The sequence below is a fragment of the Thamnophis sirtalis genome, unplaced genomic scaffold, assembly GCF_051295495.1.
Source record: "Thamnophis sirtalis isolate CommonGarterSnake01/CBP01778 unplaced genomic scaffold, rThaSir2_p1.2 scaffold_3, whole genome shotgun sequence".
Taxonomy (NCBI): domain Eukaryota; kingdom Metazoa; phylum Chordata; class Lepidosauria; order Squamata; family Natricidae; genus Thamnophis; species Thamnophis sirtalis.
The window spans coordinates 147814709-147828875 of record NW_028261383.1 but is presented as its reverse complement, the minus strand read 5'-3'; the positions used below and the strand labels follow the sequence as shown (position 1 = coordinate 147828875).

The 14167-nt window shown below is 38.7% G+C and overlaps 1 protein-coding gene across 1 annotated transcript; it reads right to left on the bottom strand.

The window, feature by feature from the left end:
- Nucleotides 1-1878: 1878 nt before the first annotated feature.
- Nucleotides 1879-13011, bottom strand: LOC148048219 (thiol S-methyltransferase TMT1A-like). Its single transcript, XM_087710343.1, has 2 exons — nucleotides 12441-13011; nucleotides 1879-3157 (listed from the first exon to the last, which is right to left on the bottom strand). Exons 1-2 carry the CDS (start codon nucleotides 12930-12932, stop codon nucleotides 2921-2923), a joined length of 729 nt encoding a protein of 242 aa, XP_087566469.1. The 5' UTR covers nucleotides 12933-13011; the 3' UTR covers nucleotides 1879-2920.
- Nucleotides 13012-14167: the final 1156 nt, after the last annotated feature.

Sequence of the window (14167 nt, the reverse complement as noted above, 5' to 3'; positions counted from 1 at the left end):
GCCCTGGTATGTTTTAACATCCTTCTTTAGTATCCATCTTGCAAATTAGCCAATAACACAAGAATTTCAGGAAGCAACAATCCAATATTCATTCATTTATATAGGAAGTATGCAGTGGTGGGATTTAATTTTTTTTACTACTGGTTCTCTGGGCGTAGCAAGGCTTGGTGAGCGTAGCTTGGTGAGTATGGCAAGGGAAGGATACTGCAAAATCCTCCATTCCCTCCCAATCAACTGGGACTTGGGAGGCAGAGAATAGATGGGGGTGGGGAGAGTCAGAGGTGGTATCTACCAATTCTTCGAACTAATCAAAATTTCCACTACTGGTTCTGAATTGGTGAGAACCTGCTGAATACCACCTCTTGTAGTATGCAACCTACGAGCATAATGGAGCCTATGCATCCAGACCATAAGTCCTGACAATTATAAAATGGTTTTACAACTTTTTTGGTTGTATATATTTTTTTGTTATTAAGCAATTGCCATGGTCATTAAAACAAACCAATAGTTCATCTGAAAACTGCTTGCTTTTGTTAAAACTGTTCTAAAATGAAGTCACTTGACCTCAGGACACTACCCACAGCCAGATATGAGTTCTGAGCCGAACTCCCAAAGTTTGGTCATTTCCCCATGGATGGGATGGGACTGTCCTAACTTCTAATCTAGGTCATAAGTAGCCCTTAAGTGGATCCATGGTAACTTTGAACGGTTGCTAAATAACCACTCATCAATCAAGGATTACCTGGATAGTGCTCCTGTATGAAAATAATAGTTCATTTTTCTAATGGTAGGACTAATAGTATTATAACTCACATAACTAGCATGGGTAAGAGTTCCAAAGGCTTATTTTTTGATCTGCCAGAAAGGCTTAATCCTAGAAAATGGGACACCGAAGAACAAGGACTAAATGCAGCTGTGTTGCCAGTACAGCTGAATTGTGGTCATGTGACTGTGATGTGTGGCCAACCATTGGAACTTCAGATCTGGACTGCAAGTCCTCTTTTTCCTGTAATATTCTGTACATATTTTAAAACCTTGTGTTTTATGTCCATCCTTCCTCTTTTATTTCTAAACACTTTGTTTTGTTCTACACAAGCCTTTAAGTATAATAAACTTTAAAAATGAAAAAAGCACTAGGCTGAGGGCATATAAAGCTATGATTTTGGAAATCTGGAATCTCCCAGAGGCCATCAACAGGGAAGATTCTTTGTGCTGCAACCACTACTTTCCATTAGTTGGCTACCAGGAGGCGAGCAGTGTCCTGGTCCCTATAGTAGGACATTTATAGTAGGGCATATACTGTATTTTTAGGACTATAAGAACCACCAGTGTACAAGATGTACCAGGTTTTTGAAGAAGTGAGTAAGAAAAGCTTTTGTCCTCCCTGGACCCCAGGAGCACTCTGCAGGCTTCAGCAAGGCTGAGGGAAGGCAAAAACACCCCCATTTCTGTGGAAAATGGGTGGAAAAGAGACTTGTTTTTCACAAAAACGGAAGTGTTTTTGCCTTCTCCCAGCCCTGCTGAAGCCTGAAGAGTGCTGCTGGGGGATGGGGAAGGCAAAAATGACCTGTTTTTCACCCCTTTTCTTTGCAAAAATGGGATGCAGGGGCAGGGCTGATATATAGAAATGATAGAAATAGGATGAATTGGCACTAAATAAATGTGCCAAATTGATTTCCCAAAATGTTTCTATAAATGTGGTAGTTATCAGATTGTTTAACAACACATCTCTTCTTAGCCCCCACTTAAAAGTGATTATTCCATGGTTAGTTAAACAACCCACAATATACCTCAGGAGTCCTGATATTTGCATTTCCCATATGCAGAAAAAGTCACATGACAAGGTTCACCAGAGAGCAAAAAAACAAAGCAAAAAACCACCAAAACACCAAGCCGTTTTTTATTGAAAATGAAAAGCATGATAGTAAAACAAGAATACACAATTCAGCAGTTAGCAAGCTTTGATACATTACCAGTGTCTACATTCTAAGCCTTAGCTTTCAGTCTAATCCCATGCCAACATATGCAGAGTTTTATCTGCTCTACAACTACAGGGGATAAGAAGCGGAGAAAAATCTTTCTGCGTAGGCGTCTCCTAAAGGCCAACAAAGTCTGCCTGAAGTATTATTTAAGCAAGATTCCCTCCTCTGCTTGTGCTTAAGTTAGAGCTTTGTCCATCACCAGTTTGTTCTTAGAGAACTCCACACAGGTTGCGAGTGATACTCAAACACAGGCCTCCTCTAGCTTTCCTTCCTGGGAAACTGACATGGTGGACTGAGTGATCCCACAGCAAAATGGTGGTGGTTTTTTTTAACGCCAACATGGACTTTTGCTAGTAGGATTGTTTTTCTTTTATATTTTATATAAAATATTTTATATTAATATTTTATATTAATTTTACCATTTCTATGTCCTCTCTCCAAACCTAATCCAAAGTACCCATTTAGGTCAGAGGTGAACAAATCAGGGATGTTTGACCTGGGAGGTGGGGGGGGCATGGCCAAATCAACATCACTCACAGCGAGGGCGCTCTGCCAGCAAAAACAGGCTTCCAATCTCCATTTTTGGCTGCAATGGCCTCCCGCAACCACCTGCCAGCAAAAACAAAGCTCGAGGAGGCCGTGCACAGCTCTCCCAAGCTCCATTTTTGTTGGAAAAGGTACCAGAGGCCAGTCCTTCTCTGTTTCCAGGTTGGCCCCATGAGACAGAGCTAAGGAGTCTGCAGGCCTGATCAGGCCCCCAGACTTTAAATTTGAGACCCCTGATTTAGGATTAGTATTGCTTGAACTTTTAAGAGCCTTTCACCACTCCAAATCGTATAGAATAGAGGATCCCTTTTCTTATTGCAGTGTATGCATTGTCACTCTTAATTCCTTAAAGTCAGAAATCTGATTTTCAGAGAAAGATGCTTTCCCTTAAATTACTTCACAGCGTATCCATAAATATGGGGACGAAATATACTGAGGAACAATGGGCATATGATGTGTTCTAAGTTCAGTTTAGAAAACCCCGCATTTTCCAAATCTTTCCAGGTCTCTTTTAACAAGGAGCATCCATCTGCTATATATCTCCAAGTAGGGTCACAGACTTGTTGCCAGAAGTAGGTCCGGGTTGATCTGCCAGCTGCTACATGTTCCATGAAATAGAATGCACCACCCTGGAAAAAGTAAAATGATACAATAAAGAATAATATAAAAAAGAATGCTTTGAAATTCACATTGTAATCAAGATTGTTGTTATATAACATCCTGGGGATATGAACTCTTGGGGAAGCCTGGAAGCCCACAAAGCACATCCCTGAGTGGTGGATTGCCCCCCTCCCCCACTACCCAGTATGGATTTTTGTGCTCTAATGGTGGGTTTGAGGGAATCAAATACCTCCCAACCTGGTGAGTGGCAGCTGGCTCATTAGTATTGACTGAAGGCGGAGACCACATTGGTCAGAATGGTTTCAGAAGGATAGCACATGGTGTAGTGGGAACCATTTGAACAGCATGTACACAGGGTGTAGAAAGCAAAGGGCAGACAACTACACTATATATTTCCAGGAAAATCATATTAATGGTGGCAAAACCTAACAACGCCCCCAATTACGGGTGCCCCTTAAATGGGGCAGCCGTGCTCAGAATCTCCGGTCCGCTAGAAGCATGATAAACCCCCATAAATAATATAGGGATTGGCATAAAAACAATACATAGAATTACTGACTAAACAAAAATTGAAAAATGACAATTCCATATGACTATGCATACGTATGCTAAATGTAACAAATATGTTTAATAAAGTCTCAGTTGTATTATGTAGAATATGGTGATTGATATAAAAACAATATATTGAAATATTGAATAACCAAATAACATGTTGAATAAGCAATAATGGAAGATCTTAATGTAATATAAATGTTAGTATTCATGTTAGTTATATGTTTGTTAAATGTAACAAATATGACTGATAATATTTTATTCATATCAAAAGGTATGATAATTAAGATAGGGTGATCGGTATAAAAATAATATATTGAAATATTGAACAACTAAACAATGAAAGATTAAAATTTAATATAAAGATGTGTATTACTACTAGTATTAAATAAACTAGTTAAATGAAACAAATATGATTAATACTAATTTTCTTGTATAAAATGCATGATACTCAGATACCACACTGTTCAAACACTGATATTTAAAACATAAAAAATAAAAAACCTGAGGGAAAAAAAGATAAACCCCAAACTATGAATTGGAAAATGGAATCTGAGAAGCCTATATGAATCTGGGAAAACGCACAACAGTATCAAAGAAATGTCGAAATACAATATCTCTATATTCGGAGTGAGTGAAATGTGCTGGCCTGAAAATGTAATGTGTAGAATAGGAGATTATACTATCTACTGCTATGGTGAAAATTGTGAACATCATCTAAATGGAGTAGCTATCATTGTAAACAATCTTGTAAATAAATGCATCAAGTCCTTTATTGCTGTATCTCATAGTGTGATGATGATCCAAATAAATAGTACTACAGTAAATATGAATGTTATACAAGTTTATGCTCCCACGGCTGACAGTGATGAAGAGGATTTAGAGAAGTTCTATGAAGGTATAAGCAGTGTACTGAAAACCCTAAAAGGTAACACCATAATATTCATAGCAGACTTCAGTGCAGAAGTGGGAGAAGGAAGTGATACTCCTGTAGTTGGAAACTTTGGCTTAGGAATCAGAAATGGTAGAGATGACAAATTTGTAGAGTTCTGCAAGGAACATAGGTAATGTATGATGAATAATTTTTTCAAGTTACAAAAAAGATGCCTCTACACTTGGACATCACCGGCAGATACACAAAATAATACAGTAAGGAACCAAATCCACTATTTTACAATAAACAAAAGATTCAGAAACTCAGATGTAATCTACTACTTGCTGAAATTCCGGCTCAAACTAAAAAGGATGAAAAACCCAAATCCTCCTAAACCAAGATTTGACAGTGACTTCATCATTAAACATGGAGGTAAGATAAAAGAAGAACTAGAAATTCATTTAAGAGAAACCAACAATCTAAATAATGAAGATGCAGAAATGAACTGGAATACATTTTAAAATGCAATGATAGAGGTAACAAACTCAAAACAGAGAGAGGGGTACCACAAGAAACAACAGTGGATGATGGATGAAATTCTTCATTTCATGGATGAAAGAAGCTCTTCTAAATATAAAAACAAAGAAAAATACAATGAATTGCAGAAAAAAATTAGAAGAAAAATTAGACTGGCAAAAGAAAAGTGGCTTGCAAAGAGATGCAAAGAAATAGAAGAGACGGAACATAAGTATGATAATTTCAACTTACAAAAATAAGTGAAAGAAGCAGGAGGCTCTACAGAAAGAAAACCAACAACTTAGTTGACGATGGGAAAATTATCTTGGATGAGGATAAAAACTAAAAAGATGGAAGGAATACATTGAAAAACACATTGAGGACACTAGGGATGATATTGATATGGAAAGAATAACATCACTATGGAGGAGGTTGAGCATGCAATAAAAATAACAAAAACAAGAAAAGCCACAGGAAGACTATGGGAAGAAATTTTTACTGCACCTCTTCAATTGAATATATGAAATAGGAAAGATACCAAATGATTGTGTCAAGCTTTGTGACACCCCCCACCCCACAAAATAAATGCAAAGAAATGTACTGGATACAGAACAATAAGCTCTGAGTCATGCCATAAAAATATTCCCGAGAATAATTCATACAATAACATGCAACAAAATTGAGGAGCTTCTAAGTAACACACACTTTGATTTCAGAGACAATCTTGATACACAAGATGCCCTATTCAGCATTCAAGTTTTTGTACAGTGCTGTTGTCACAGTGTTTACATGTGGCTCATTGATTTTGAAAAAGCATTTGATACTAGATAACAAAGACATCCAAATACAGTAATAATTTATATTGGCAGGTTGCAAATGTGAGACTAGGCCAAAAATACTCAGATGATACAGAAATATGAAGAGGGGTCAGACAGGGATGTATTTTGTCTCTGCTATTGTTTAATAACTACTGTGCATCAAATTTCAATGAAGCAGTGGAAAACATTGATGTTGGCCTAAAAGTAAACAGTGTTTGGATCAACAATTAAAGATATGCTGATGATACAGTTCTGGTTGCCAGTAAGCATGAAGACCTTCAGCTCCTCATCAACAGAATCATAGAAATATCTGAAAAATACAGTTTGAAGCTTAACACCTCAAAAACCAAGATCATGATCATGAATAAACAACCTATTAATTTACCAGCGATAAATTCAGAAGGAATTCCAGTAGAAAAAGTTGAAAGGATCACATACCTCGGTCCTAATTTAGCTGGGACATGACCACTGAAGTAAAGACAAGAATAGAAAAAGCCGCTCTCCCCATTACTATTTATTATGTCGTTAGAGGTTCTCCTAAATCAGATAAGATTAAATCAGGAAATTAGGGGTTTGACCATAAAAAAAGAACAATATAAAACACAGGCCTTCGCGGACGACATGGTCTTTATTGTGGAAGACCCTCTAATCTCAGGACCGAAATTAATGAAGGACATTGAGGACTTTGGGCGTGTGGCCGGATTAAAAATAAATAAGGAAAAAACAAAAATGATTATAAAGAACTTTCCCAAAAAACAGATAGAAGAACTAGAGAAAGCAATGGAATTAAAGGTAACTAAAAAGGTCAAATACTTAGGGATTTGGCTATCTGCGAAATGCTCTTCTATAAAAGAAGATAACTATGATAAACTATTACGAAACATCCAAAAAGATTTAAAAAATTGGTCGAAGCTACAAATATCATTGATGGGAAGAATCGCAGTAATCAAGATGAATGTCTTGCCAAAAATCCTCTATTTATTTCAAACGGCACTGGTCAAATTAGGAGAAAATTTTTATAACGATTTGGATAAAATGGTACGAAATTTTGTGTGGAATGGCAAAAAGCCTAGAATAAAATATAAGCATCTTCAAGATAAAAGAGCGCAAGGTGGAATGGGCCTACCGGAATGGAAAGCATATCATCAAGCAGCAACAACAATGTGGATAAAAGAGTGGGTAATGTTAACTAACAAAAGAATCCTAACGATAGAGGGCCACGACTTGCAATGGGGGTGGCACAATTGTGTGAGGGAAATAAAGTCCACAATTATTTTAGAAGACACCATTTAAGAGAGGTACTGATTAAGGATTGGCTGGAAATTAGAAGGAAATTTTATATCCAACTACCCAAATGGATATCCCCGACGGAAGCCCTGATATACCCAAATTTGATAAATTTTGACAAAAATGTTATTTACAAACAGCTGTTAGATGATCAAAATAGACTAAATTCCAGGGAAAATTTGGCTGAAATGGGAATAAATATTGATTGGTGGCCATACTTTCAAATACAAAATAAATACAAATCAGATCTAGCACAATTTGGCTTTCAGGACAAGGACCAGGAACTGGATAAAATCTTAATAGGACCAGACGAGAAATTAATCTCGAAAATATATAACTGCTTGCTGATCCGAAAAATGGAAGCAGAAAGAGTAAAAGAAGTCATGGTAACCTGGGCCCAAAATATCGGCCACACAATTGACCTGGATGACTGGGAAAGGGTATGGGAGTGGAACCTGAAATTGACGAAATCGACGGCCTATAAAGAAAATATATACAAAATGTTCTACCGCTGGCATCTCCCTCCGACAAGACTGGCAAAAATTTCCTCAAAATTATCGGCCAAATGCTGGAAATGCAAAACAATGCTGGGCACGTACTACCACATGTGGTGGACGTGTCCGGTTGCTAAGACGTATTGGAAGCGAACGCTAAGATGGCTGAATGAAATCATGTCAATTAAATTAAGTCTTAAGCTGGAAATCTTTCTATTAGGGATAACAGATCAAAAAATATGTAAAACCAATCAATACCTTCTCGTCCACATCTTGACGGTGGCAAGGATCGCTTACGCGCAGTGCTGGAAGAGTGAAAATGCCCCCACTAGCACAATGGTGATGAACAAAATCTTAGAATTAGCAGAAATGAACAAATTGACAATGCGGATTAACGATAAAGAAGACACAGACTTTTATAAAGTCTGGGAGAAATTGTACAAATGGCTTGATGAGACAGTGAAGATTCAGATATAAAAGGAGATAGCTGACTAACTTAAAACGATCTAAGCAACAACTCAAATAAACAATACACAAAGACAGAGGGACAAATGAGAGTAGAAATGTATTAGAGGTGAGAATTCACCGTTGAGTAACACCATTAGACCACAATGTTGGAATAACTTGAAAAGCTGATAGGTAATCCGTTATAACTACCTGCATGGAATTAGCAACCTAGTTTCATACTAGGTAAGGTGAGATGAACAATGGGAGATGAAAATATGTAAAGAGCTTTATCTATTTTTGTATCTTGTATTTTGTAAATCTTGCCTTTTTTATATAACTTTCAAATAAGGGAAAAAAAGAAAAGAAAAAGAGAACCAGGTCATCCCCTGAAGAGGAGAATATGTAAACACAACAACGGATAGAGTGGATGGAGGGAGGAGTAGAAGGAAAGATAGGAAGGAGAGGAGAAAGGAGAGGAATAGGAGAAAGGGAAAGGCAGAGGAAGAATGGGAGGGAATGTAAGAGTAGGAAAGAGGGGAGGAATGGGAAGAAGAGGGGAAGGGTAAAGGGGAGGAAGGGGAAGGAGAGAAGAGAAAGGAGAGGAGGAAGGAAGGAAGGAGAGAAGAAAGAGAAGAAAGGGGGGTAGGAAGGAGGGAGGGAAGGAGGGAGGGAAGCAAGGAGGGAAGGAAGGAGCGAAGGAGAGAAGAAAGGAGGGAAGGAAGGAGAAGAAAGGAGGGAAGGAAGGAGGGAATGTAGGAGAGAAGGAAGGGGGAAGGAAGGAGGAAAGGAAGGGGGGAAGGAAGGAGAGAAGGAGAAAAGAAAGGAGGGAAGGAAGGAGGGAAGGAGAGAAGGAGGGAGGGAAGGAAGGGGAGTAGGAGAGAAGAAACGAGGGAAGGAAAGAGGGAGGGAGGGAAGAAGAAGTAGGACCATTGTAAGATAAGATGGATCTATGGGATGATAAAAAAGCAATCTTCAAGTATATTGTCAACAGTAGGGAAAAATTGTTATAAATACATATTATTAATAACAGTTATGAGATCATATAATTGTGAATGTATATATGAAATTGATAAAATAAAATTAAAAAAATTAAATAAATAAAAATTAACCACAAAAATTAGCTAACTTTTTATCGTCAACTTTCATTATCAACCTGTATCTTTCCAGTATCAAAATAGTCTTATCTCTCTTGCCAGTTGTTGTGTCAATTCTCTTTTCAGCTCCTTTATAAAGTTTTTATGAACTTCAAAAAAAAAAAAAGAATAGAAAAAGCTTGAACAGCAATCAAAATGAAAAAGGTCTTCTGCATGACATAAGCCTAAGATTGGAAATCAGGCTTGTCAGATTTTACATCTTTTCTATTCTGCTCTATGGAGTCGAGAGTTACCGTATTTTTCAGAGTATAAGTTTCCTCTAAAAAGAGACTGAAAATCGGGGTTCGTGTTATACACCGAATACAGCATTTTTGCCTCCTGAAGTCCCGCCCCCTTCAACAAAATGGCCTATGCAGGCTTTCAGAGATCTCCTGGGTGCTGGGGAAGGCAGAAATGAGTGAAAAACGTGTCATTTTTTGCCCTCCCGGTCCCCAGCAGCACTCTATAAGCCTCCATAAGGCTATGCATGCAATTTTTTTTGACAAAAACAGCCAATTTTCGTGAAAAACAGGCTGTTTTTTGCTCGTTTTTGACCTCCTCCCCAAGGCTATTGATGCATTTAAAAAAAACAGACCGTTTTTGGGAGGGTTGCAGAATGCAAAAAAAATCCTTCCCCCTTTCGGAAAACTGTTTAGTTAGTGTGGTTGATGAGAATTACATTGTTCAAGTGCTGTGCCAGCAGAAACAAAGTTTCTACCTATCTACTGTACTTTTCTCTCTCTATTTTTCTCTCTATCCCTCTAACTACCAACCTACCTACCCTCTCTCTCCCTATCTACTGCATTTCTCTCTCTCTGTCTTTCTCTATTTCTCTCTATCCTTCTACCTACCTACCTATCTACATTCTCTCTCTCTCTCCCTACCTATCTACTGTATTTCTCTCTCTCTCTCCCTTTATCTACCTACCTACCTAACAACACACTCTCTCTCCCTACCTACCTACTGTATTTCTCTCTCTTTCTCTCCCTCTCTCTCCCTCTATCTACCTACCTACTTTTTTTTAAATTTGCCTCTTCAAAACCTGGGTGCGTCTTATACTCCAGTGCGTCTTGTACTCTGAAAAATATGGTAGCCTCTGACAGAAAGCCACTTGAAGAGACTAGAAGCATTTGAAGTGTGGATTTACAGACGGCTGTTACATATAAACTGGGTTGACAAAATCAGAAATGAAGTGATCAGGTGCCTGGGAAAGCCAAGAGAAATAATCAAAACCATTAAAAAGGGAAAGGGAAAAGGGAATATTTTGGATATGTGAAGTGATACCCAGAAAAAAACGCCATACTTCACTTAATCCTCTAGGGAAAGATGAAGGCAAATGAAGTCCAGGGAGAAGAAGAACATCATGGCTTCAAAATCTAAGGGACTAGTTTGGACAAAACTCAGCAGTACATTTTCGTGCAGCTGTTGATCAAAATAGGATTGTCAAATGATCGCCAACATCTGATGATGGATATGACACAACAAGAAGAAGGGAACATGAGGCAATAATTAAGTATACAGACAAAATGAAGCTGGAATGCAATTTAGTTATTAATGATTGACTAAGTAGCTGAACCAGTTCAACATATTTCAGCATATCAAACTCAAAATTTGAATAATTTATTCTTTTACTTTTTACCCTCCATTATTTTAACAAATAATTCAAGCCAAAGTACACATCCAATCACACTTTTCTCCTCCTATGTTGTCCACAACCCTGTGAGGTCAGTTGACCAAGGAGAGTGACTGACCCAAAGTCACCCAACTCTTTCATGGCTAAGACAGGATTAGAACTCAATACAGCAAGATACATGAAGAAAGCCAATTTATTTATTGCTAAATGAATAAAGAGATAAACTCAACCATAAAGTCAAACAAGTCCTATTAAAGGAGAAACAAGCTGTAATGTGTCTAACAACTTATATTTGAATTGCCCTCCCCTAACTCATATGTTCTCTCAATTCTTTCCCCTATAAAATGCTACTTTCTTATCATGAATATTCAGTTAGGCTGCATTCACTCTAGATACCATTATTATGAGAAAAGACAAATTCTCCTTTGTAATAACTTCTTATATACAGATTCACAATTTTAATTGTTCACCTGTTTTCCTTTTCTTCTATCCTAAAAAGTATCAAATGTTAGAGCTTCTCTTTCTAAGTTCATTTTATTTGCCTTTATCTGCTTCTTCTTAAATTTATAATATCATTTTAATATGCAATCACCAAAATTTCAAAAGAATGACAGAGAGAATAAAATAAGTCTCATATCTTGACAAGCAGAAATGGTGAAAGGATCCATCCATCCATCCATCCATCCATCCATCCATCCATCCATCCATCCATCCATCCATCCATCCATCCATCCATCCATCCATCCATCCATCATCCCAAAGCCACTGCACTGCATTCTATCCCCAGCCTGTGTTTGTGCTTCTTATCACCAGAAGAACAGAGTTGTAATGCTGTACAGAGGCTTCTGTAGGATAAGAAACTACCCAACCCACCCCAAAGTAGGGTTGTGCCACAGCAGACCTAACCAAATGGGCACAGCCTGTGCTGTGCCAGCATAATTCTCCCCCCTCCCCACACACAAACCAATGTTTTCCTTCTGTAACCCTCCTTGTCCTCCTGTTGCAGTGTCAGCTTGATCTACTCTGGTTCCTACTCCAGTCTCCTCCAAATCAAAATTGATCCCTGATGATTTCATGCAGACTTCCACCTGAGGAGAGCATTTTTGGAAACCACTCCAAAGTGGTTTGTCCTTGCACAGATATGGTATGTTGTTTTAACTTTTCAATCTAGCTTCACCCTAATGTTTTCTGGAGAGGTTTCACTTAAGCACCAACCAGGATCCTATCTCAGGCCTGAGGTTTGCTGCCATTTACTCACATCAAAGCTATTGTACAGTCTGAAAATGTTTGCAAGGTAGGCAGGAAAGGTGAGGTTGCCTTAAGAAGGGATCCGTTCAGGTTAAGCCCGAAAATCAGCAGCATGAAGAGCAGCAGAGGGAGAGCTGTTTTGGTGGGAGCTAAAGCCCTTGCTCTCAGGCACACCTGCCTAGTGTGCATGCACACCTACATAGTGCCCATTATTTTCAAAGCATGCACACCGGCCATTCAGTGTGTGGACAGACCAGAGTTAACTTTCCCTCTTCGCCCTTTGACTTACAGGTCTGAGTACTCGCAGGACCTCCTTCAAGATTGCCTGGGTGCTCTTCACAGAGCAAAACACGAGCGTGCAAACCACCACGTCCACAGAGTTGTCCGACACCGAAGTCATGTTCTCGGCGGAGGCGACCATAAAATTATCGAACTGGAGGTGCGTGTTCTCAGCCATGCTCTCCAGGAGGAATTTTTGAAAGTTGGGGTTGTTGTCCACGCAGGTCACGCGAGTGTTGGGGGGATAAAACTGAAAATTGGCGCCGGTGCCCACGCCAATCTCTAGCAGGTGGAGCTTTCCCGAGGCATCGGCAAAGTCCCGCACGTTGTGGAACAGCTTCTCCTTTTCCTTGTGCAGTTTTTTATTGTAGCTTTTGGTCAACTTCTTCATGAAAAATGGGAAAGTTTTTTTGCAAATAGGATCCCATAAGCCAAAATAGGCAAGCACATAGATGGGCAAGGCGAGGATTTTCAGGCATTGTTGGAAGATGAGAACCAGCATCGTCGCCCGGATTAGGGGGAAAAAAACCCTTTCCTGCCTGATTCCCTCACTGATTTGGTTTTAAATACTCCCTTAACCGGTCCCTGTTCTTTTAATAGCGTATCTTAAGCAAAACGTCTACATCCGCTCTTCAGTTCGGATCTGTTCCAGTTCTTTCTTAAAGCGACAGCGACTCTTTCTGACACTTAAAAAAAAATCTTTTAGCTATGCAATTTGGGATGAACACCCTTTGAATGGTGTGGGAGTAGGAATGGATTTCCAGAGGAAGATTGAAGACTACAGGAACCAGCAGCAATACTCAAGTGACCCTGAGGACACAGATAAACCTCCAAGTGCTTCAATGACCCTCGGATGCAAATGACCAGCTGTCTGCAAGGAGTATAAATCCTTCCATTCCCCACTATCTGTCAGAGCTAAAGAAGCTTCTTGGATGTGAAGCAACTTCAAAGAAAAAACAAGAAAGTCCAGTTGCCACCTGAAAAAGCATCTTTGGGACTACCAATCACGTGTTGAAAAAAAAAAGACCCAGTGGGTATTAATTTACAACATTTGAATTTGATTTAAAATGCAAATTGTTCTCATGGTGGAAGGGACCTTGGAGGTCTTCTAGTCCAACCTCCAATTTTAAACTGGCTCAGGTAATGAATTGCCTCCCAATTGTCTACAGAGTTGGCAGGGTTTAAATCAATCCACAAAATATATTTTTCATATCTTTCTTTAATACGTCTCTTTCTGATGAAGTGTCCGGGATTATGCTTGAAATTGAAAAAAAATGAAATTTGGTTTTAGGTTTTGATGGTAAGAATAATTTTGTTGTTCTTGAAACAGCTTCAAATGTTTAGAAATGTAAAGGAAAAAGTTGAGGTCATCATTTTTTTTTGGTAGTTTACTGCTCTGAAAAAAGTCAGAAGTCACTTTTTTTCTATGTCTCTGCCAAACAGATTGTCAAAGTGTTCTTCAACCAGTCACCATATAATCTATGCCAAGGGATGTTGGGTGAATGAAATAGGATGGTAGGGAACCCATTGACCCGTAGACAACCTGACACTCTAGGCAGGAAGCCATTGCTTTTCCATTCCTGACAGAGAGCCTTTCAGTCATTTCAACAAAGCAGAATCCTCCATGTCCCTAGACACTTTCTGTCATTACTGAACAGCTTTCTACCATTAGGATGTTTTCCTAATGTCAACCCAAAATCTACTTCCTCATAAATTGAACCGATTCTTTCTAGTAGT

Bases quoted from the DNA above. Each gene is read 5' to 3' on its own strand.
- LOC148048219 (XM_087710343.1), bottom strand. From the start codon at position 12,932: ATGCTGGTTCTCATCTTCCAACAATGCCTGAAAATCCTCGCCTTGCCC. The intron at 3,158-12,440 runs GTAAGTCAAAGG...TACTTTTTCCAG, and splicing joins TCCTGCGAGTACTCAGACCT to GGTGGTGCATTCTATTTCAT.